At 51.9% G+C, this 23,957-nt stretch overlaps 2 protein-coding genes across 4 annotated transcripts in view; both read left to right on the top strand.

Annotated features, from left to right (window-relative positions):
• Positions 1–5,630, top strand: part of IFT122 (intraflagellar transport 122) — a 65,778-nt gene extending 60,148 nt beyond the window's left edge. For 2 of the 3 annotated variants that reach the window (XM_016209897.2, XM_016209896.2), the window contains 6 exons: positions 201–366; positions 1,250–1,361; positions 2,023–2,148; positions 4,135–4,214; positions 4,552–4,716; positions 5,183–5,630. In XM_016209897.2, coding sequence (XP_016065383.1) covers positions 201–366; positions 1,250–1,361; positions 2,023–2,148; positions 4,135–4,214; positions 4,552–4,716; positions 5,183–5,272 — 739 coding nt within the window. In that variant the 3' untranslated portion in view covers positions 5,273–5,630. Of the gene's footprint in view, positions 1–200; positions 367–1,249; positions 1,362–2,022; positions 2,149–4,107; positions 4,215–4,551; positions 4,717–5,182 lie in introns of all 3 variants that reach the window. The other variant, XM_087824978.1, reaches the window with a different exon arrangement.
• A 6,672-nt stretch (positions 5,631–12,302) lies between these two features.
• RHO (rhodopsin) lies at positions 12,303–17,320 on the top strand. Its single transcript, XM_016209965.2, has 5 exons — positions 12,303–12,663; positions 14,422–14,590; positions 15,858–16,023; positions 16,130–16,369; positions 17,206–17,320. The coding sequence occupies exons 1-5, from the start codon at positions 12,303–12,305 to the stop codon at positions 17,314–17,316; spliced, it is 1,047 nt and encodes a 348-aa protein (XP_016065451.1). The 3' UTR covers positions 17,317–17,320.
• Positions 17,321–23,957: the final 6,637 nt, after the last annotated feature.

Genomic DNA, 23,957 nt, shown 5'->3' with positions numbered 1-23,957 from the left:
CTGAAAAAAATCTCTGGGTCTTGATATCCGAGAAATATACTTACATCCCATAAAAGAACAAACTACTCCTCAGGCTTCTGCTTGTGCCTTCCTGGCACCAGTATGAGCTGTGTTCTGGCACTGGGCTTACTCTGAGGGTAGCAGTGCCAAACTCTCGGCCCCAGGGTAGCCTTTGCTGTCCTTAACCCTGTCATCGGCAGGAATACACTCTTCACTCTGGCCAAGCAAAGCAAGGCCCTGGGCGCCTACAAACTGGCCCGGCACGCCTATGACAAGCTACAGGGCCTGCAGATCCCTGCCAGGTTCCAGAAGTCCATCGAGCTGGGCAGCCTGACCATCCGCTCCAAGCCCTTCCATGACAGTGAGGTAAGGGTGCAGACCCCTCAGGCTCTTTCTCCTCTGCAGCATCTTTGGACATCTGACACATTGCTCTCAGGTATCTGTGCCCCTTCTCCTGCCTAAGCCCTAGCTTACCAACTCTTGCTCTTTCCTCTCTGCCTCCTCTGTTCTCCCTTTGTGCTCTGCTTGCAGCCCTCAGTTCCCCTGAATCCCACAACCCTGCCCTCTCTTCTTCTTAGCCCTCTCAAGGTTCCATTTCTGCTGCAGCCCTTCTCTGTCCCTAGCCTCCCTCTGCACCTCCATGCTCACGTGGCTCTGCCTTCTCCTCATCCTCGGAGCCCCTGCCTTAGCCCCCCTTCCTTCTGGAACCAGATTATTGCTCTTCAGTAAATCCACCCCATATATCTGCAGCCCCATCTATGCCCCAGCCTTCTTTTCTCCAACCCAAGTAGCCACTGCCTTTCACAATCCCCTCCTTCAAGCTTATAGCAGAGACTGGTATCAGGCAGACATGGCTTCAGATCCCAGGCCCATTTCCTAGCTATGTCTCAGTCTTTGTGAGTCTGAGTTTCCTCCTCTCTCAAATGGGGATATGCATAATAGCTTTCCCATAGTGGCTGAGAGGATAAATGAGCCAGTACAGGTGATGTGTTTAGCACAGTACCTGGAGCATGGTAAGTAGCCGGTAAATGTGGCCGTGGTTATTGGCATTCCTGCCAGGAGAACAGAGCTGCTGAGCCCTGCCTGTGAAGGAGGTATCCAGGCCCCAAGTGACAAGGCCTCCAACATCTCTGTAGGCTCTTACTCTGTTTTACATAGCACAGAGCCCCAGGCCCAGTGCCCCCACCCACCCAGGTAGCCTTTCCTCTTGGCAGCCATGCCCCAGTCTGTGGTGCTTATATTTTTGCAGGAGCTGGTGCCTTTGTGCTACCGCTGTTCTACCAACAACCCATTGCTAAACAACTTGGGCAACGTTTGCATCAATTGCCGCCAGCCCTTTGTCTTCTCCGCCTCTTCCTATGGTGAGTCCAGCGCATGTGGATGGGGCCGGTGAATGGCTGGGCTCACTCCGTTGCTTGTTGGCCACATGTGTCCTGATTTGTAAATTGGGGACAGTGTGACAGCCATCCTACCTGACACACAGAGTCATTCAGAGTTCTGAGACAGGACCCACAGTGCTGCACAAACCTGAAACACCCATTCCTCAGAACCTCATGTGAGGCTTTGCATAGCATAAATGCTCCAGGAATAGAGACCACAGGTCAGGCATTTGGTCTGGGAGACTGAGATGGGCTCTCAGGTCTCAGTTCCTTCTATGTTGATGTAGGATCAGAAGCCCCTTCCCAGTACTGGGCAGAGGCCTTGCCTCTTCCCTCAGAGAGGAGCCCATCCAGCTACCAGGGGGAAGAATGAGGTGCTAAAGGCCCCAGTTCTCACCCCCATACACACAGGCACACCCCCCCACACACACACCTCATACCACCCCTGCCCCCAGACATTTGTCAGGCAGGAGAGGTGGCCCTGCTGCTCTGCTTGTCTGCTTGATTTCAGAGAAGACTGCTGCTGGGTGGGGAACTCTGTGGTCCTCCCACCTCCTCTCATGCTGCCTGATGAGAGCATCCAGCCCCCAGCTGCCTGCAGGTTGCCATCCCCCAGCTCCTCCCCGTGCCCTGTGTCCTCCAGAGGTGCTGCACCTGGTCGAGTTCTACCTAGAGGAGGGGATCACTGACGACGAAGCCGTTTCCCTCATTAACCTGGAGGCACCAAGACACAAGCGTGAGAACAAATGGCAGGAGATCACAAGCAACAGTATCCTGGGCACTGGGCTTGACCCCTGTGTATGCCAGCAGAGCACAGGGCCTGGGTGTGAGGAGAAGGCAAGAGGGCCTTGGAGGATGGCTGGGCTTAGTGATTGGAGAGGCCCACATGGCAGCAGAAGAGGCCCACATGGCAGCAGGGACAGGCCAGCAATGGGCAGAAAGCTGTCCAAGATACAGATGGGTACATGATGGGACATTGTATGCCCACAGGTTCAGAAGTGGCATGTGGGAGAGAAGACAGCACCCTGGCCTTTAACAGTACTTCATCCCCCAGAGGGCCTCCCACCCACTCCTGGTTCCTAAAAGGCACCGTCCATGCTTCTGGTCATACGGAGCTAAGGAGCAACTAACATGGCATATGGCACCTGTATTGGTGTCCCCAACTCTTCTAGTCAGGTCACTTTCTTTTTTTAATCCTCACCCAAGGATATTTTTCCTTTTTTTTTTTTTAGAGAGAGAGTAGAAGGGAGGAAAGGGGATGGAGGGGGAGGGAGGGGGTTAGGGAGACATAAACATCAGTGTGAAAGAGACACATTGATTGGTTGCTTCCCGCATGCGTACGACCAAACGGCCAGGGATCTAACCTGCAACCCAGGTACATGCCTTTGGGAATCAAACCTGTGACCCTTCGGTGCCGGTGCCAATGCTTTAACCATTGAGCACACCGGCCAGGGCTAGTCAGGTCACTCTGTGTACAAGGGTCAGAAAGCATGACCCAGGGAGGCTGAGTAAATGGTGTGAAGAAGCCTAGCCATAGATGAACACTGAGTCAGGTTCAGGTGCTCACTCGGTGCTGGCGGGAGGCCATCTCCTGTCCTCTTGGCTCTGCTGTCCTCTGGGTGGCTTCATTCCTAGGCAGCACCCACCAATCCCCATTAACAGTACCAGCCTTCATCCCATCAGCCTTGTAACAGCCTAGGCAAGAGTCAACCAAAACTTTTCCCAGCATGTCAGCCAAAACTCTCAGCGCACCCTTGCTGGAACAACTGGGGCCAAAGGCCACACCTCAGCTTCTCACTGTGGTCTGGAATGTGTTCATTGTCCCACTTAACACAGGAGGAGGGCTTCTGTGTGTACCCTCCTCACCTGGGCCTTGCTAGCACATGGCAGCTGGGTCAGCAGGTCTGGGTGGTCTAGAGCTTGTGTTTCTACAAGCTTCCAGGTAATGCCAATGCCACTGGCCCATGAACCACATTTTGAAGAGCAGAGGACGGAGGGGAACCCAAGGAGCTCAAGAAGGGAGACAGAAACTATGTCCACACATCAGTCCTCTGCACACACACATCTGCTTAGGCTGGATTGTTGCTGCCGTGTGAGGCCACATCCTGTACCTGACTCAGCACCAGCAGCCTCTAGGTTGGGGGTCCTTTCTCATGGGAACCCCTCTGCCCTGGCCTCACATCAGCTGCTCCACCACTGCCTGGCAGAGGTGGCCGCTCCCTGGGGGCCTTCAGCCTAATCTGACCAGCCTCAGGATCTACAGGAACTCTCACCCTCTTCTCCATGAAATATGACCTGCAAGGACATCTCAAGTACTTGCAAACCACCCAGCTACTGCTGACTGTTTATCCAGGAACCGCCAGTTTGTTGGCCTGTCATTTCTATAGCCACACACAGCAGGCCCACTTGCCTCTGTTCACATTGTGCTTCTGGCTGGCAGGCCCACATGAGCCATGGCACAGTCCCTGTGGGGCAGCAGAGAGCCCATCAGAGCCCATTTCTCTCCTTTCCCACCTTACCTGTTCACTGAGGCCTAGTCCCACCCTCTGTGATCATGCTCTCTGCTCCCTGGTCTATGTTCCCTCCATTCCTCTACCTGGAAACCTGTCCCACCAACCCTGTTGCTCTTCCCCAGAGCTATAGGGTGACACATGGGTCCTAGATGGAGCTCCTGTGAGTCTCAACATTGTTGAGTGGGGGGTGGAACCTGTTTCCTGTTCGGCCTCAGGTTTTATCCTTGACCAGACTCCTCCAGATTCCCAGACTCTGAGACTGGACGAGACCATGAACTCCATGGGAGATGACGACCCATTCACGGCAAAGCTGAGTTTTGAGGTGAGGGTGCCTTTGTGAGTGATGGGCTGCTGAGGCCAGCAAAGCCTATTGGGAGGGTGGTCTTAGGTCTCTTCTGTATACACTCATTGGTGTGAGGAAGAATTTGCTTCCTGTCAGGGCTGCCAGGGAGGAGGAGGAGGTGGGCTTTCTGTCACTAGAGATGGCCAGCAGGGGCTATGTGACCTGGCGGGGTTCTGTCAAGGTACTGGGCAGGGAAATCTCTGGGGTCATTACTGGCTACACCCAAAGATTCTGGGATCATGGCCCACATAAACGTGTCACTGTAGCTGAGTTGAAGGCACCAGTGCCCCCTGCTTCCCACCCGCCTACCCTACAGCAAGGTGGCTCGGAGTTCGTGCCTGTGGTAGTGAACCGGTCGGTGCTGCGTTCCATGAGCCGCCGGGATGTCCTCATAAAGCGCTGGCCCCCACCCCTGCAGTGGCAGTACTTCCGCTCACTCCTGCCAGACGCCTCCATCACCATGTGCCCTTCCTGCTTCCAGGTACCATGTCCACTGCTTGCAGCTCATATGTCGTGTCCAATTTCTCCTTTCTGTTCCTTTTCCATTTCCCAAATGTCCCCTTGGGGAGGCCAGGCATCTGGGAGGAGCACAAGTGATTGAGCAAACAAGGCCCAGTTGGAAGAAGAGACTCGGCTCCTCCCTCCTCTAGTTTGCATCCCATGTGCTGTCTGGAAAGATCTTGGCACTGACCCTGGGCTTTCTGCACCTGCCCTTAATCTGGGAGGGCCAGGAAAGTGTGATTCACCTTTCAACTTCATTTAGAAAAATAGGGGCCACAGACCCTTCTCCCTTCCTCCCAGTCCTTGAACAAAGGTGTCCTAGATCTGGTGTTCTATCCCTGACTCACTGCCAAGCCACTTCCTCTTGGGAGGGCAACAGTCTATGCCAGGCTTGGGGCTGATGCACACCTAGAGGTGCTGCCCAGAGTCATGTCATCTCTCCTCAGATGTTCCACTCGGAGGACTATGAGCTCCTGGTACTTCAGCACACCCGCTGCCCCTATTGCCGAAGGCACATCGACGACCCCAGCCCATGACTGGCATCCTGGGAACCACCCTCTCCCTTTGGGCTTCCTGTCGTCAGCAGTAGAAGGAAGAAAGAATTAAACTGTTAGAATGTATGCTCTCCCTAGATGAAGTTTATATTTTAGGGAGGGGCCTTGTGTAACCACAGAATTCCTATTTATGGCATTTCATACCTTGTAAATAGCACCAGGAGATGAAGAAGAGAATGTACATATATTTTCTAAGAAAAAAGTCTGTTACTTTCAGAATGGCTCTGAGTTGTTCATGGCAGCCTGCTGGAGCCCACAGATCTGTCAGACCATTAACATGTACACTTTGCAAACAGATTGCCTCAATAATTACAAATAAAGGGGCTACTTATTTTCATCAGTGTCTGCATTTTAGCAAATCTTCATATTGTCTGCAATTTAATTTCCTTATGCAAAAGTGCACCTGTTTCTAATTTGATCTGAGAGGGACATTATATTTGTGTTCTCTTAAAATTTAATCTAATTGAAATGGCAATATGGGAGTAAGTAGGGGAACAGGATTTATTTATTTATATATTTTGGTTTAACGGGGCTCCATTTTGACAAGAAAGTAAGATACCTGGCTCCAAAGAAGGTGACAAAGAGGGCCCCTCCCTGGAGGTTACACTTCCCATCCGAGGCCAGGCTCTGCCCCCTCCCCCCATCCACACCCAGGCCCCAACCCAACCTGAGGCTTTCCTCTTCCATCCAGCTCCTGAAGCGAGTGGGTTCCATTTGTGATCCCACTAATGTCTCTTCCCCTGAGCATCAGTGATGCCCAATTTGGAGCTCAAGCGCATGGGTGGGTAGCAGATGGGAAGCTGGGGAGGGAGAGCTGATATCTATTGGGGACCTTGTCTGTGCCAGGCATGTTTTATATGTTGTCTCAGTTCTCACAGCATCTCTGTGAGGAAGGGTTATGATTTTCATTATACAGCCACGGGGGTGGGTGGAGGTACTGGGGCCCACGGAGCTCACCCAGCCCTGAGTGGGAAGCCCTGATCTGTCCATCCCTGAGGCCCCACTCCCTTCAGCTTCCACTCTACCTTCCCAGGAGGGAGTAAGCAAGCACATCCTGTAAAGTCCTCACAGCAGGAGAAAGGGGACATGCCAAAAACCACCCTTGTGATTAGATATTGGTTACCTTACAGGGCACCTGTGAAGTGGGCAGAGTACAACAAAGGTCCCAATTGGAAGGATAAAGAGAGGAGCAGCTGCAGAGGCCAGCCAGTGATGAGTGCAGGAGCTGGACCCCTGCCCCACCCCCTCCTCCCTGCCTCCCTCTGCATCTCTCTTTGGAGATGATGAAGGAAAATGAAGAAAGGGAGCCAGACAGTTGTGCCAACAGAACTCCTTCGTTGAGTGTCTAATTACTTACGATCATGCATGCTCTCTCTCACTAAACATTTATTAAAGTGTTAGGATTTCCATTAGCGCATTACTTGACCTGAAATCATTTGCATATGGCTAGGAAAAAGAGGGGAGAGAGAGAGAAAACAGCCCCAGTCACTCAAGAGGCAGGTGTCAATCACAGTGACACATCAGATGGTCCATGGCTAAAGGCAGAGGGAGGGGGCCCAGACTGAGACTTTAGCATGCATCCTTTCAGCCGAATAACACTTGAATGCTGTGCCAGGTTTTGCTGCCACAGAGAAGCTGAGCTATAGGGGCCTGAGTCTGAGAAACAATCACTGTAGCTCCCATTAAATCAAGTGCTTACTGAGTGCCAGTCCCTGTGCTGAGTACTTTCCACACATCATCTTATTTAATCCTTACAGCCATGGGGGTGGGTGGAGGTACTGGGATCCTAAGGTGCCCATTTCATTAAGAGGAGACAGGCCTTGAGGGAGGAGTGGCTGCCAGAGGCTGCACCTCTTGGAAGTGGTTGAGGCTACAACCTTGTCCTGACCTCTTGTCTCCAGTCTTCAACACTGTTCCCACATTCTTGGAAGGAGAAAGTAGGGAAGGGAGAATTGGGTGGCCCAAAAAGAGCCCCAGGCCAGACTTTAAGTGGGCCTGGCTCTAGCCTAACCTCAGCCAGCTGTGTGTCTCCATCTATCCCCAGCAAGGCTACTGAAGCCAGGAGTCTCTTGTGGCTCTTGAACAGGTGGACAGATGCCCCTTCTCCAAGGTTGCTGCCAACTGCAAATACCAGGTGACCTTCCACTTGTGCCAGTCCTGCCATTAGGAAAAGTAGGAGCCCCAGAAAAGAGGCTACCACTGGGTAGGGCTCTCACCCTGGGCCAGACACTCACCCCAGTAGTCCCTGATATTCCTCCACCCAGACTTCAGAACATCATCCTAAAATGGAAACCTGATGACACCCCTCTCCTGCTTGCAACCATCAGGGTCCCTTGCTGCCAGCCAGCTAGCACCCTACTCCTGGTCCTCCCTTCTTCCCCTGCCACCCATCATCCTGGGGCCCCAGCCTCTCCACACCAGCTGGCCCTTCCCTCCCTGGGGCTTGGCCCAGCTAGCCCACTGTCTAGGCTGAAGGGCTTCCCAGGTTCCCTCCTGGTCCACATCTTGCTTCTCTGTGTCCCCACAGCACTTGGGGCTGAGAGCAAATTCCCACTTATGGTTATTAGTTTTTCCCTTGTTTGCTGCTTCCTGAGGAGCTCCCTGAGGGCAGGAACTGTGTAGGATTCATCTCAGTGTCCCAAGCACCCAGCCCTGGTGCACAGAGGTGTTTGGCAAATGTTGGGGTAGGAGGAAAAGAGGGAGAGAGGAAGAAAGGAGGGAGAAAGGGGAGGAGAGTTATTCTGTCCCCTTCCTTTCTTCCCTCTTGACACTCTCAGGTCAGTCTAAGGCCTCACCCAGCCTGGTGGGGCTAAGACAGTGAGGGGAGGCAGGAAGGAGTAAGAGGAAACTGCTGACCGAGCAGCACCTCCATGCAGAGGCTTAAGAGCTATTTGTGCCCCACCTGCTAAACCCTAATCCTCCATGGCCGAGTCAGAGCCCTGCTTCTGGGCTCCCAGAGGGACTGGGCCAGGAAGCCCTTGAGGTGGCTACGTCTGTCTTCAGAGACAGCCAAACCCAGGCCCCCTGTTCCCATCACTCACAGCTCCTCACAGCTTGTTCTCAGCCTGGCTGAGAGAGAGGGCAAGGGGGCAGTGGCTCAGAAAGTCACCCACACTCAGGCTTGTTCCACTGGCGTGCTCTGTGTCCCTCTCTGGACCGCCTGACATGTAGATGAAAGAGCTCTGGCTGAGGCATTAGATGGCCCGGGTTCAATTCCAGCTCTGATGAGGAACCTCAACCCTCTGAGCATATTTCCTCAGTGTTCAAAGGGAAGTGAGACCTCCCCACAGGGGCCAGGAGGAGCTGTTCATTTATTCAACAAATATTTATTGAGTACCTACTCTGGGCTGCAAGCTCAGGATACAGCAAAGAAGAGACTGGGCCAGCTCTGCATTCTAGAGAGTCAGGGAGAAGACAAATGGGACTGTTGGTGATAGTAACGAGTAGTGAGTAGAAAATGAACTAGGGGTGTGGAGGGGGCTCATTTGTAGACTTGGGGGTGGGAGATGCTCTCCAAGGATGTGATCCATGAGCTGAGACCTGAGTGAGATTCAGAAGAGGATCACACTTTTAGCAGCATTCACTGATCACTGACAGGCACGAGAGTAGGAAACTGAGGCACAGGGAAGGGAGGAGGCTGGGCTGCACCCTGGCTGTGTGGCTGCAGAGCCTCAGTCTGAATGAAAAGGTAGGTATAAACGGGCTGTGCCCAAAGAGGGAGGATCATGAACCTTAAGTTGTGAGGTCTGAAGGTCCATGAGCCAGGCCCTAGTAGGGAAAGCAGCTCGGCCTTACCCTGTAGACAGGTGTGGATCCCTGAGATTTCCTAGGCCCAGCAAACTGAGGCCCAGAGAGGGGGTGAAGTGAACTTCCCAGGCTCTCCTGGTAACACACAGCCAGTGGCACCCCCTGCCCTCAGGGCCACCACTGCTGCTCCAGGCCTGTGTGGCTCAGTTCAGGGCCTTTTTCACCACCCAGTACAACATTTTCTCTTCTTTTTGTCATTTATACCATGGTGTGAAGAACTGGCAGGTCTTTCCTGAGCGCTGTATTTGGCGCTGGAGGAGAAGTCCCCAGGCATTTATAGCTGGGGCTGTCACTGATCTGTCATTTGACCTGGGCAACTCACTGCTGACTCTGGGCCTCAGTCTCCCCACATGGAAAATGCAGCAGGAAGGGTCAGAGTACGTGACTTCTAATGACCTTTCAGCTCACTCCCTGAGCTTGTTGCTCTGAACAAAGAGCATTTTTTGTTTTTTAAAAAAATTCTTTGTCATGCCTTATGGGATACAGAGCACCATCACCTCAGGGATGCCTTTAATTCCCCATCACCTCGCCATGTGGGGGGAGTTATTCAACTCTTACAGGGGAGGAACCTGAGATTTAGAGAGAGGAAGTACTTCCTGAGGTAACCTAGACACATTCACTTATTCCAGAAATATTTGTTGAGCACCTACTCCCTGCCAAGCCCTGGGGGATACATCAGTGAACAACACAGACAGGAACCCCAGCTCTCTCTAGTTCCAGGGAAATGATTCTGCTCCTGCCACATGCTGGGCACCGTGCTGGGTTCTGAGGGTCCTGTGGTGAGCAAGACAGACCCCAGCCCACGCTTGTGGGCTCACATTACACCTGGGAGATGGACCAAAAACACATGAGCAGAACATGATTAAAAGCTCCCAGGCTGTCATAAGCATAAGGATGGGACAGGAAGGTGCTGAGGTGGAGGGGTGATGGCTCAGCCCAGCCAGGGTGGGGCTGTGTGGGGGCTAGTTTTGACTCAGGGCATCCAGAGCTCCTCCCTCCATCTGGCTATCGGGGGCCAGGCCGGGTCAGAATCAAACCCTCCACCTTGACCTCATTAGCATTGGGCCTAATCACTCAGCCAAGCGCCTTAAACTACAAGAGGTCACACCCTACCCACCCTGCCATGCCACCCTCTGTGTTCATCCCACCAACACACATTTTATCAGCCTTTCGTGTGCGCCCTGACACCACTGGACAGGCAGGAGTCTGGAGCCCCAGGAGGGCTGGAGGGAAGGGGGCACTTTTTTGAGCAGAGGGGTCTAGGAAGCCCAGGTGGGAAGAGTGACTGGGTGTCAGAAAGCTTAAGGGATAAAAGTTTCAGAGATAAGGACACTTTCCTGCTGGCCTTGAATTTCCAGCCTTAGGGCCTTTGCACTTGCTGTTTCCTCTGCCTAGATGTCTCCAGCCCCAGACCTTGGCAGGGCTGGCTCCTTCCATCATTGAATTCTCAGCTCAAACTTTACCTTCTCAAAGAGAACTTTTGGGCTGCTAGATAACAGTGTGTTGGGAGTGGATCATGATCTGAACTTTTCCTATATATGTATTTTTTGCTTCATTGCTTGTTTGTAATGAAACGCTTCCTGCAGGCAGGGCCTTGGTCCTCCTTGTCCACTGTGTCTCCCAGAACCAAGAAAATTGGTCAATACACATTGTGGCTGGACAATGGTCATCAAGTACCCTGCATGCCAGACACTCCCAGCTACCTTTATTCTTAGGAGGTGTCATAGCACTCCTGTCACAGATAACGGGAGCCCATCAATATCAGGCCTCCATTTAGCCCCAAAGCTCATCCTGCTGTTCTGGGACCCACCTTTGTGGGGTTACTTGTCACACGGTATCCAAAGACCACTGTCCTAGCCCAGCCTGACCAGACATCCTCAGACATGCCCTGTGTGCTGCAGTATCCAACCAGTTCTGTTTCCAGGGTCTGCCTCCCCTTCACACTGAAGCCCCCAGGGGGCTGGGACCATACCTGCCTCGCTTACTGCAGTGATCTTGTGCCCAGCATAGGACTTGGTACATGATCTGCCTCCTGTATGCCAGGCCTTGCTTCAGGATCCCTGAGAGCCTCTGTCCCCTCCCTGCTTCAGTCACTCCCTTCCCTGTTCCCTCCTCCATCTTTACTCCCTCCAATCCATCTATGGGGGCATTCGTGCCACATTTCTGTCCCTGGGATCTACCCAAACCACTGACCACTGCTCTCAGATAAAGCCAGGCTCCCCAGCTTGGCATCAGAGCTGGCCCCAGCCCATGTGCAGCCACACCCCAGGTGGGCCTCAGGCCTCTGCCCGGCCTTTGTCTTCAGTGTGTGCTCTCTTCCCAACTTGGCAACCTGGCAAAGTGCTCTCAAAGACCCAAACATCACCTCCCTGATGCCTCCCCCAAGCAGGCTGACTCCCCTCCCTGGGCTGGGATTTGTTCTTCCCATATCAGAGTCCTCCTCAGCCTGTAAGTTCCTCCTTTCTCAATCTTTGTATCCCCAGTGGCCTACACATAAATGTTTGATTAACACTTGAGCAAGTGAATTCCCATTCAATGCAACATATTTCTTGAGCTCCTGGGCTATGCCAGGCTGTGTGTCTGGCAGGATGTGACCCCAGCCCTCATGAAGTTGGCAAGATGGGCTAGTGTCAGTGTCCAGCAACTGGATGAGCCAGGAGGTGACTTAGGTGGGGAAGGCATAGGTAAGGGGCTGAGTGAGGGGATGAGAGACAGAGTATAACAAGAGCCTCTGCCCTCTGGGAGCTCATGGTCCAATCAGGAGGAAGACAAAGTCAGCTCACACTAAGCCAGAGAGTAATGGCCTGGAAGTCTGAGGTCCCAATGCCAGGCCAAGGCCATCAGGCTGAGATGGGCTGAAATTCCTGGGGGACAGAAGTGTGGGGGCAGGCATCCTCCCCTTTCCTAGGGCCCCCAGCACCTCCCCTCCCCAACCCCAGGCTTCCACCTGGAGTCACCTTGGCCCCTCTTGGGAAGCCAATTAGGCCCCTAGTTGTAGCACTGGGAATTAATATGATTAATAATGTCCCCAATCTCCCAGGTGCTGATTCAGCCAGGAGCTTAGGGAGGGGAGGTGTCTTCATAAAGGCCTATGGGAGGGTGAGAGCCTGAAGTCGTTCAGCCAGAGCCCTGTGTGGCCAAGCTCAGGCCCCAGCAGCATTTTCGGGTCAGAGCTGCCCGTGGGGCAGCCACAAGGACCTCAGCCATGAACGGCACGGAGGGCCCCAACTTCTATGTGCCCTTCTCCAACAAGACAGGCGTGGTGCGCAGCCCCTTCGAGTACCCGCAGTACTACCTGGCTGAGCCCTGGCAGTTCTCCATGCTGGCCGCCTACATGTTTCTGCTGATTGTGCTTGGCTTCCCCATCAACTTCCTCACTCTCTATGTCACAGTCCAGCACAAGAAGCTGCGCACACCTCTCAACTACATTCTGCTCAATCTGGCCGTGGCTGACCTCTTCATGGTCTTTGGAGGCTTCACCACCACCCTCTACACCTCTCTGCATGGATACTTCATCTTTGGACCCACAGGATGCAATCTGGAGGGCTTCTTTGCCACGCTGGGCGGTATGAGCTGTGGTGCGGGTGGGCATGGGGCACAGGAGTCGGGGTCATGGAGGTGTCTGGGGACAGCCCAGGCTTAAGGATGGGGTTAAGAGGCCTCCTGCCCTCTGCAGTCATTGGCATCATCTAAAGCTCTCACTTATTCAAGCAACAAACACTTCGTTGATGATGATCTAGGCTGCCATTTGGGGAGGGCAGGCACTGAGCACTGTTTATCTCATTTGGAATGGTGCCATTGTTTTGCTTTACAGCAAGGAAAGGGGATGAGAGAAGTCAAGGGCCTTGCAGGGGTCACATCGTGGCAGGGCCAAAGCTGTGTTTCAAGCCCACTTCTATGTGGCCCCTCAGGCCATGTTCAATTTCCCTCAGAATAGATGCCCTGGGTCAGACCCATGCGAGGCACTGGAGAGAGTGCTGGACAAGACAGGTCCTTGTGCTCAGGGCTCCCAGCTCACGACCCATAATCTTAGGGATGCAGATTCCCAGTCTCCAGTCACTGGATTTTACCTGTGCGGGGCCATGGGCTCAGTCCCTCCCAACCCACCTCCAGCCTCTCTGCCATACATGAATGCTTTTTGTGTTGAGGAACTCATCTGCTTCAAAAAACCCCTCCCATAAGGAGGCATGAGAGCTGTGTGACCTGTAGCTTTGAAAGATGCTTTTAAATATTTCTTTGACCGGAAAACTAATGAGAGTGCTGCAGAGACAATAGATCCCATTTAGCAGATGAGAAAACTGAGACATGGAGAGGGGAAGACTCATTTAGGGATGTGGCAGGGCAGTGACCGGGGCATAGGTCTCCTGGCTCAGACCCAAGAATGTCCCCCCGGGACACACAGCCAGCCAGGCAAGCAGGAGACACCAGTGGTCATTATTACAAAGCCAGGGTGATGGGGAGAGCCTAGCACCAGCCACAAGGATGGCTCTGCTGCCTGTCTTCTCTCACCCTTGTGTGTCCAGGTTGCTGCCTCAGCCCCATTCCCCAGAATCTCTGGCCATCACTGGGTGTCACTTTCAGTGACCACAGATCATCCATTCTCAGGCCAGAGCCAGGGGTGAGACAGGGGTGCCACATACAGGCAGGCACTTCTCTGCAGTGTTGGTCCTAATTTACAACTATTGTCCTGGAATAATTACTAGTGTTCCTTTCACTCTGAGAAGTGGCCCAGTTAGGTTGATAAATTCTATGAGTTTCTGTAGTGATATGCAGCATAAATGTCTGAATTCCATCACTATTTCTTCCTTTGTCTTCTGAGCCAAACATTATTCATCTTCCTGGCTCCTAGCAGAGGGATCCACATGCCCAGGTTATTTTGTTTCCCTCGGGGGGAGAGGCCATCACTCTGGAGGGAGGGAAGGACTTCCAACTCCAGGTTTCCCCTGCCTCTGCAATGCCTCTCAGCAGGGACTCTGCCTGTTGTCCCAGGAAGGACACATTCTCCTGTAAAAACTCCCTTCAGGGTTCCCAGTCCAATCATGACCCCTAATTTGATTTCTGTGTCCCTCATGAACCCAGAGCTCTAACTGAGCTAAACTTCTGAGTGTTACTCCACTCTCCCTGGCATGCCGGTCCCTCGGCCCTGCACCCCCTTCCCTCTCCTTCTCCGTGACTCAGCCCGCTCCAGCCTGAGGCTTCACTCCGGGCCTACCCCAAGCTACCCTCCTAGCTGCCCTCTCCCACGTAGGAGGAGCGCTGCTGCCGCCTTAGACAGAGTGAGTCCAGGCTAGTGGCATGCTGACTGACAGCTGACTGCCTTGCAGGTGAAATTGCCCTGTGGTCCTTGGTGGTCCTGGCCATCGAGCGGTACGTGGTGGTATGCAAGCCCATGAGCAACTTCCGCTTTGGGGAGAACCACGCCATCATGGGCCTCGCCTTCACCTGGGTCATGGCACTGGCCTGTGCCGCGCCCCCACTAGCCGGCTGGTCCAGGTAATGGCACTGAGCAGAAGGGATGGGTCTCGGGGGGTCTTCTTAGGGTCCCCCGGCCAGGACTCAAACCTGGGGCTGTTTGGTTCCAGGCACCAAGCTGGCAACTCTTCTGGGGTTGGCGTTTAGGCCAGGGGAAGAGAGGATCAGACCCTAATGTTGCTGTGGGGCTGGTCCCACCTCCTGAGTCCCCATGTCAAGGAGAATCCCAAAAGCCCAACCTTTCACCTTGGCTGTGCCCCTAATCCTCAACTAAGCCAGGGCCAGATTCCAATCCTCTTTGGTCCAGTGCCCTGTGGGCAGCTTCCTTTGACCTTGGGCCTCAGCACCTGGGGAGACTGAGCCTTCCTAGTGCAGGTGATGACCTTATAGTCCCTGGGACCCAGGTCCTGTGCAGTCTGCAGGCCACTGTCTGAGATGAGAGATCCGTGGAAAGGGCAGGAAGTGGTTTGGGAAACTTGACTGGTGACTTTATGAGTTCCCAGAGGCCTCGTGTTCCCCTGCTTCCAGGAAATTCCCACTCTCTTCCCTTTCCTCCTCAGTCTCCCTAGGGTCATTTTTCTGCCCCTTGCTAAATTCGAGCCCACCCCCCTCCAGCCTCTTTCCCTGTCTGCTCCAGTCTGGTCCAGTTACATCCCATAGGCGCAGCCAACGGACACTCCATGTTTTCTGAGGTTGGTCTGATGTCACCCCCTCTCTAGAACTACTGAAAAATCCTAACCACATACCCCAGAGGTCTCTTGTTCCCCCTTTCCCCCTTTTTTGTGCAAAGATCTCTGTTACCCTGCGTGCCCATCTTAGGGCTAGAAAATACTCTCACCTTGTTGTTAGTAAGACCCCAGTTTGTACAAACTACCTCAAATACAGAGTTTGGGGTTCTTTCCCTTCCCCCACCACCTCTGCCCTGCATAGCCTGAGGCCTGGCTTGGGTCTGGTGAGAAACCCTGCACCGGCCAGTGTATGCAGGTGCTGCCAGGGGAGAGGTGGGGCCAGAGACTGAGTTGTGTCCTGATAACAAGGCCACTAAACAGCAGTGAAACAACACTGTTTTCACAAGGCGCATTTGAGTCCCTTCTCTCCATTGATTTGATCCTCACTGTCACACAGCCAAGCAGACATTTTATTACCCCCATTGTGCAGAGAGGAAAGTGAGGACCAGAGCGAGGCCAGCCACATGGCAGGTCACTCTGGTTATGAGGCCTGTTCCCAAGTTCCTCACACGTGGGTCTCTGTTATGCCCCCTCCTGTCCTGTTCTCCACCGGTCATCAGGTACATCCCAGAGGGCCTGCAGTGTTCGTGTGGGATTGACTACTACACGCTCAAACCAGAGGTCAACAACGAGTCCTTCGTCATCTACATGTTCGTGGTCCACTTCACCATCCCCATGATCGTCATATTCTTCTGCTATGGACAGCTGGTCTTCACAGTAAAGGAGGTATGGCCTCGTGCTGGGTGCCGGGGACACATGCATTGAATGGATGGAGCCCAGCCCCTGGCCCAGAGTTACTCCAGTCTGGACACCAGGCTCTGTATCTCTGCAGGCAGCTGCCCAGCAGCAGGAGTCAGCCACCACCCAGAAGGCCGAGAAGGAAGTCACTCGCATGGTCATCATCATGGTCATCGCGTTCCTGATCTGTTGGCTGCCCTACGCCAGCGTGGCATTCTACATCTTCACCCACCAGGGCTCTAACTTTGGCCCTATCTTCATGACCCTCCCGGCATTCTTTGCCAAGTCATCCTCCATCTACAACCCCGTCATCTATATCATGATGAACAAGCAGGTGCCAGGTGGCGGGGCGGGAGGGTCCAGGTCCCTCAAGCCACAGGCACTGCCTGTGGAGGACAAGCCACATCCTTGACTGGGTCTCAATCTTCCCATCTGCAAAATTGGACTGGGCAGTTGGTCTCCCCCAGGTCATCAGAGTCATCTGGGAGAAAAGCAGATTCCTGGGCCCCACCCAGACCTGCATTTCTAATGAGCCCTCCAGGTGACTCTGGGGCTGGCTCAAATAAGATGGTTGTGGAGATTCACTTTAAAAGTCAAGTGGTCAAAGTCCCAAGCCTGGAAATGGGATGGTGCCAGTCTCCATCAAGGAAGGGGGGGGGGGGGAGCTAAAAAGTATTATTCTGAGGGATAAAGGGATAAACCAGACCTTTAACATAGACCAGTAGTTTCTCTGAAGAATCCATGATCCAGTGGGGAAAATGTGGTCTCTGGAGTCAGGCATATTGGATTCAAATCCCAGGTCTGCTATTGACTAGCTGTGTGACCTTGGGCAAGTCACTTCCCTTCTCCGGGCTTCAGTTTCTTCATCCATAGAAGGGGTAAAATTCCAAACTCTTGAGTTAAACAAGATAATTTACAAATAGCCCTTCGCACACAGAAGGCATCATGGAATGTCATTAGTGACAAAGCCCCCTTGGGTTTGGTCCCTGGCATCTCTGCGTGGGGTCACATGTTTAGTAACTTCCCTCCAGAGAGACAGATCTGACATGGGAGTGAGGGCTGTGAGGGCCAGAGCGGGAAGGGGTTGTAGGCGAATCTTGCCAACCACACCAGTTTGCTGCACACCCTTTGAGTGGACCCTGACCCTGACTCATGCCCCTTGCCTTCCAGTTTCGGAACTGCATGCTCACCACCCTCTGCTGTGGCAAGAACCCACTGGGTGATGACGAAGCATCCACCACTGCCTCCAAGACGGAGACCAGCCAGGTGGCACCAGCCTAAGCCCTGCCAAGGACTCTGCTGCCGACTATAGGAGTCTCCCATCCCCCAACACTCACCCTCAGCAACAGCTGCCCCACCAGGACCTGTGCCTGTCGGAACCGGGTCTCACAGGCTCCGTGAGTTTATAACAAAGAATTAATGAGAGAAAAATGAGGCTCCCTACTCGACGAGGACTGCTCGACCTGGAGTCTTGAGTACCCAGGGGCCGGTGGAGCTGTACCCCTCCTCCCTTGACTCGTCTCTCAGGAACAGAAGAACTCTTGCTGTCTGGAAAAGTGTCCCAGCTTAGGGATAAGTGTCTAGCACAGAGTGGGGCACACAGTAGGTGCTTAATAAATGCTAGATGGAGGAAGGAATAAATGAAGGGATGAATGGGCAGGGAGAGCATATTTATCCTCTCAAAACCACCTCAGCAGCAGCAGCAGCTCCATGGCTGATGACCATGAGCAATTGTTTCCTCCCTGGGCCTCACCTTCTTTCCCTATAAAATGGGAATCCCGAGTCCCTGGTCCTGCCGTACATGGCTGCTGTGAAGATCAAATGAGATGTGTGTGTGTGTGTGTGTGTGTGTGTGTGTGTGTTAAAGCACTTTGTAAATGGTAGAGTGTACATATTGCAGTTAATGTTATGAATAACATCAATTAATATAATTAATTAATTACTATTATCATCTCCTCTTGATAGTGACTATTTTGAGATTGGACAGACCCCCGAGTATCCAGCCTCAGCAGGTTTTTTAAAAATTAGCCAGGTGTCAGCCAGACCTGGGGGTTTGTCTGCAGGGAGGGACAGTTGAGTGAATGCAGAATGAAGTCATCAGACCTGACAGAACAACATCAGACTGGAGTCTGGAGCCAAGGCCCAGGGCCTCTCCTCCCCAGTGCAACCTGTGAAGAGAGGCCTTTCAACTTCCAGAAACCATGTGCTCTCCTCCCCGGCATTTGGGCCACAGCATACCTGGGCCAGTATGGAGCTTTCTAGAAGCCATGCTCACCAGTCCACATTTAATAAAGAGCTGAGTCTCCAATGTCACCCTTGCCTAGAATAGCTTAGAAACAAAGAGTGGGCCCACCTTCCCTGGGGACTTTCACAGGTCTCAGATTCCTACTCCCTGCCTGGATGAGCCTGTCTTCAGCAGCTCCAGTGCATTCTCCATTCTGGAGAGTCCTTGCTCCGAAGCTGGCTGGAACTCTGGGGCATCGGAATTGAACTGAGCCCTTCTTCACATAACAAAAGCCGGAAGCTCTAGCTCTCCCAGCCCTGACCGGAGGCTAAGGCAAATTGGGGCATTAAAAGCTCAGCTCCTGTACTTGGTGTTAATGGTGGTGGTTTTTGTCATTCTCAGGCTCTTTCTCGGCAGGATGGATTGAAACTGGGCAGCATCCACCTGGTCCCTGACCCTGGGATGCCTGGATTGGGCAATCAGCAGAGCCTCCTGGGGTGCAGAGGTGCGGGGGAGGGGAGGGGAGGGGAGGGGAGGGGCGAGCCAGCCCAGGAATGGGAAAAGCCCCAGCTTTGGAGTCACAGAGACCCAGATGACCTGCGAAACTGCAAGCAAGTTTTGTCACCTCTCTGAGCCTCCTTATCAGCAAAAGAGAATGTTAAAACAGACCTTGAGGGGATTAGATGAGATTGCAGACTACGTAGCCAGTTCGCTTCCTGACATACAGCAGATGGTGGGAGACTTTTGACATTACTGGGGCCTCAGCTCAGTGCTCACCTTGCTGGGCACCCCATCTGCAAGGGAAACAGGATGGAGGTATAGCCCCCAAGAGTTAGCCTCATTCTCCAAGGTGGGAAAGGATGGCAGGAAGATCCTTAGCGCCAGGGTGGGGCTGGGGCAGGTAAGAGTCGGGCTCTCTGCCCTTGTCCCTCTTCACTCTGTCTCCCTGGGTGATGTCGGTCAGGATTCCTTTGGCTGCAAATGACAGGAAATTCCCTTTAGGGCTGAAACTAAAGGGGCAAATCATTGGTTCCAATAAATGAAAAGCCCAGGGCTTTAGAAACAGCTAGAGACTGGTGCTCAGATGATGTTACTGCGCTTCTGTGTCTCTTCTGGCTACACTTTCCTCTGTGTTGGCTTCAAGCACAGGCCGTTTCCAAGACGTGGCAGAAGGTGGCAACCAGTTGTTTCAGGCCCAGTAAGCCCTGCAGAGAGCTGGCTTCTCTTTTCCCTCAGTTCCAGCAGATTTTCCAGGTAGCGCCCTCATTGGCCAGGCTTGGGTCACCTGATTGCCCTTGCAGCCCAATATTAACCCCACATAAACCAGATGGTCTGAGAGAGGGGACAGAAAGGGGCCCAAAGGAAACCCTGGGAGTGTTGTTCCCAGAAGTAGGAGGGCGGGAGGCAGGGTGGGCAGAGACACAGAGGCCCAGCAAGGATGGACTCTAAGTCACTGATATTTGACTAGACCAGGCCTCCCTCCCACATTGGGGACACAAGAAATAAGGTTCCCATGGTTGGTCCTGCAGGTCACTCTCCATTTCAGGTGCTGAATTGGGCCAGGCATGGCAGTGGGAGGGACAGTGGCATTTTAGTTGCCCTGCCTTACAGGGACTCCCCCACCCGACTTCACATATTCTGAAGACTGGTATGTTTATCTCAACCTCACATCCAGAGAAAAAAAATTTACTCTGAAACCAGAACATCCTGTGGTTTTTCCTGGTAGAGAGGAAAACCTCTTTAATTCCTTAATTTACAACTGATTTGACAGCTATGTGTGGGGTACTTGCCATAGGAAGGCAAGAGCTACTGACAGCCTGAGAAGAGGTTATTATCCACCTCATCTCTAGGCTCCTGGCAGCCAACACGTTTATGGAATGCCTGCTGTATACAGTCGTGTCTCCACTCAACCCAATCTAAGGAGGTGGATCCTAGGCCAGGACATGCCGGAAATTCCAGAATTGGATTGGAGGGACCAAATCTCTGGGCTATGACCTAGCTAGCCCCAGGGCCACAAAGCTCTCTCACCCCTGATTGTGCCTCTGGGAGGAGATTGTGTGAACCCTACCCCAGGCCCCAAGGCAGCAGGGCCTGATGGCAGCCTGTCCCTCTGCCCCGCAGTAGAGATGTGCATTCCTGACACCCCGTTTCCCCCAGGGAGATGGTGGGTGTCCTCTCCAGCTGTGTGACCTCATACCAAGTTTCTGAACCTCATTAGGACTCAGGCCCCTCAGCTTTAAAAGGGGAGAATTATCCAAGTTGGTAGATTTGTCTAAAGGGACCGAGATTATTGATATAAAAGATGCGATGCATAGTAGGTAGTCAATAAATGTGAGTTCCCTTCCCAGAGACCTGAATCAAGTTCAAAGGAGCAGCCCCAGCTGTGGTCGAGATAGGCATTGAAGAGATTAAAATAATGGAGGGGGTCTCAGGAGAGCGGGAAACAAGAGCTAACTACCTCAATATTCATTCCTCTTTCTTTCTTTCTTTCTTTCTTTCTTTCTTTCTTTCTTTCTTTCTTTCTTTCTTTCTTTCTTTCTTTCTTTCTTTCTTTCTTTCTTTCTTTGCCTTTTCTTTTTTCAAAATATATTTTTATTGATTTCAGAGACAGGAAGGGAGAGGGAGAGAGATAGAAACATCAATGATGAGAGTCATTGATCGGCTGCCTTCTGCACACCCCCTGCTGGGGCTTGAGCCCTCAACCCAGGCATGTGCCCTGACTGGGAATCAAACCTCGATCTCCTGGATCATAGGTCGATGCTCAACCACTGAGCCAGACCCTTTCTTTTTTTTAGTAATATCACCCCAAGTTCTAGCTGTCACTTTGCCACCCAGCACCAGACTGCATCTCCCAGCTTCCTTTGCACCTGCAGTGGCATGACATTAAGGTCTGGCCAGAAGTAATAATCAGAAGTAATGTTTGCAACCTCTTTTGCATTTTTGCATTTCAGAGAATGGGGGTGTCCTCCACTTCCTTTCTTCTTTTCTTTCTGAAAGCAGGGATGTGGTCATGATGACCAGAGCTACAGCAGCTCTCTTGGATCATGAGGTAGAATCTATGGTCAGAGAACAGCACAGTATCAAGAAAAGGACCCTGGGTTTCCCAGGCTACCTTACCAGCCTGTACAACTTACTCTTGAAGAGTTTTGTGAGAAATGGTCTCATGGTTTCTTGTTGAGCCATTGTTACTTTGGAATCGTAGCTAGTTTCTTAAGTAACACAGAGGGCTTTCAGGTTGCAGCCCAGGGTCTGGACTCAGGAAGATCTAGAGCAGGCCCTCTCAGAACTTTTGCTTCTTCATGTGTAAATAAAACAGTGGACATAAAATATTAACATAGATATCGAACGTAGCAGCTACTACTACTTCTTCTCTGCCCTCTATGCATTTATTGACCTAAAATCACAAATATCCTGCTGCTACAGAGGCTAGAGTTACACAAAACAACCACCCTATCACTACTTCAGAAAGTTGAGAACTGAAACCCTCAGAACCATCAGAAAGTTCCCGCACGGGTGGACCCTTTTCAATGTTCCAAGATGGTAAAAGAAGTTTTCGACAAAACTTAAACTCCATACAGGCCTCAGGAAAAGAGTCCCATCAGCACACCAAGCCACCGCTCCTCTCCAGCGGGCTGATCCTCACAATGATTATTTCCCTGTAAAAAGGCAATCCTCTAAAAGAATTTTTAGATCACGCAGTACATTTTAGAACTTCTTCCCTCCAAATGCAAACCTCTATCCTGGCACAGCCCAGAAGCAAGGTTTCAGAGTAAGCTCGTGGGAATGTTTGTATTACTGAGTCTTTTTCTATTTCTCAATTCTTGGAAATTCCCCACAATGTGATAAAAATTGCTGCCTCCGTTTGCACCAGCTTCCATGTGCCTCTTTGCCTCCTGTCTTCAGGCCTTCTTACACTCAGTCAAACTGAGCTCTGACACTGGGGCTTCCACAGCAATGGGTGCTGTGCACCTACTATGTGCCAGGCGCTGTGCTGGGCACCAAGGATACCACCAAGAACAAGATAACACAGCCCTGCTCCCCCCAACACCCCCAACACTACCACCAAGCTCAAGAGCTAATGAAGGAGAAATAAGTCAGAGTTGTAACTCAGGATGCTGGAGGCTCCCAGACAGCAAGTCCGGGGGCTGCTGGGCAACCAGAGGAGGGGCCCATAACCTCCTAGGGAGTCAGGGAGGACTTTTCTGAGGAAGTGACATCTACACTGAGGCCAAAAGGATGAGTGGGAAACAGTCCAGAGGAGGCAGGTGAATGATCTCTGGTTTCACTTTAGAACACTTTGGTGACCACTGCCTCCCTCGATCCAGAACTCTGGCAATGGAGAGTCCCCTGGGAAAATTCCAAAAATAGACTGTAGAAAGAAATTTTTAAATCTATTTTAAATCCATCCCCTCCAAATTCTGTGCCCTCTTCAGAGGTAATCCCTGCTATTACCTTGGTGTAAATCCTTTCAGGCCTTTTGTGCCTTCAACACACACACACACACACACACACACACACACACACACACACACACACGTTTTCTCAGAAGTGGAGAGCATATTTCTCAGATATATTCTGGCTCCTTCATTTTCACTGCTGTGTACTGTTCCACATATGAATAGACCACAGTTTATTTGTCCACCTTCCTCCTGATGGGCATTTAGGTTGCTTTGAAGTTTTACTAAGATTGCAGTAAGCACCCTTGTATATCAACGTAGGAGTTTCTCCAATTCATACCTAGAGTGACATGGGTGGGATGTGGCATGAGTCCATCTTTAGCCATAGTAGATGCCACTGAATTGCTTTCTAAAGTGGCTCCCAACTGATCCTCCTAATGGTTACCCACTTCTTCATGTCCTGAGCAGTCAGCATTGATAGACATTTAAATATTTGTTATTCTACTGGGTGTGAAATACAACCTCATCTTTGTTGTAATCCACCTCATCACTTTAAATGGCTGCAGAGTGTTCTACAGTAAGGGAGTAATTTAGTCAGGCCCAAGGGATTCACTTGGAAGTTAGTTCTATTTTACTTTCTTTTCCTAGCTAATGCACTTCTAGGACAGAAAAGTGGAGTTGCTGGGCTCAAGGGAAAACCTTTTCAAAGTTGGCTGCACCCCAATTTACACCCCTGGCAGGGGCAGAGAGAGCCTCTGCATCCAGCTCCCTGAATTTTTGCCAACACTTTGTCTTCAATTTTTGTCATTTTTATGGGAAAATTATATCTCATCGTTGTTTCAGTCTGAATTTTCCTGGATGCCAAGGAGGTTAAGGATATTTTCCTGTGTTTATCAACTGTTTTGGTGAATTGCCTATTTATATTTTTTTGTCCATTTTCCCATGGCTATTGTCAAATTTTTTGGAGACTTTTGCTAAGCAATTTTATTTTAAAATTGCTCTTTCATCCCATAAATATTTCTTTCTTAAAAACAAAACAAAAAAACACACACAAGGATGGCCACAGGTTGACCTACGGGTATCTGCTTCAGGCAAACCCCATTGGTGGGCCTCCAGCTGCTACTTCTTGAGAAATTTAGGCAAGCAGTGGCCAGGGAACAGGGTGAGGCACTCGTGGTGGGATTGGAGGGCCTGGCCTGTACGACCCAGCTGTGCCCAATGCCCCATCAGCATCTCCAGCCCCTGGTGAGCAGAGGGTGCAAGAGGGACCAAGAGTCTCAGTCCCCATCATTTCACCACAG

Source organism: Miniopterus natalensis, chromosome 15 (genome assembly GCF_054644295.1).
Source record: "Miniopterus natalensis isolate mMinNat1 chromosome 15, mMinNat1.hap1, whole genome shotgun sequence".
Taxonomy (NCBI): Eukaryota; Metazoa; Chordata; class Mammalia; order Chiroptera; family Miniopteridae; genus Miniopterus; species Miniopterus natalensis.
This window is presented reverse-complemented; position numbering and strand designations above follow the sequence as displayed.

What these genes read in the sequence shown, in the direction of transcription:
- RHO (XM_016209965.2), top strand. Translation starts at nt 12,303, where the DNA reads ATGAACGGCACGGAGGGCCCCAACTTCTATGTGCCCTTCTCCAACAAG. An exon ending in CTTCTTTGCCACGCTGGGCG is followed by an intron (nt 12,664 to 14,421) that starts GTATGAGCTGTG and finishes ACTGCCTTGCAG; the next exon opens with GTGAAATTGCCCTGTGGTCC. An exon ending in CCACTAGCCGGCTGGTCCAG is followed by an intron (nt 14,591 to 15,857) that starts GTAATGGCACTG and finishes ACCGGTCATCAG; the next exon opens with GTACATCCCAGAGGGCCTGC.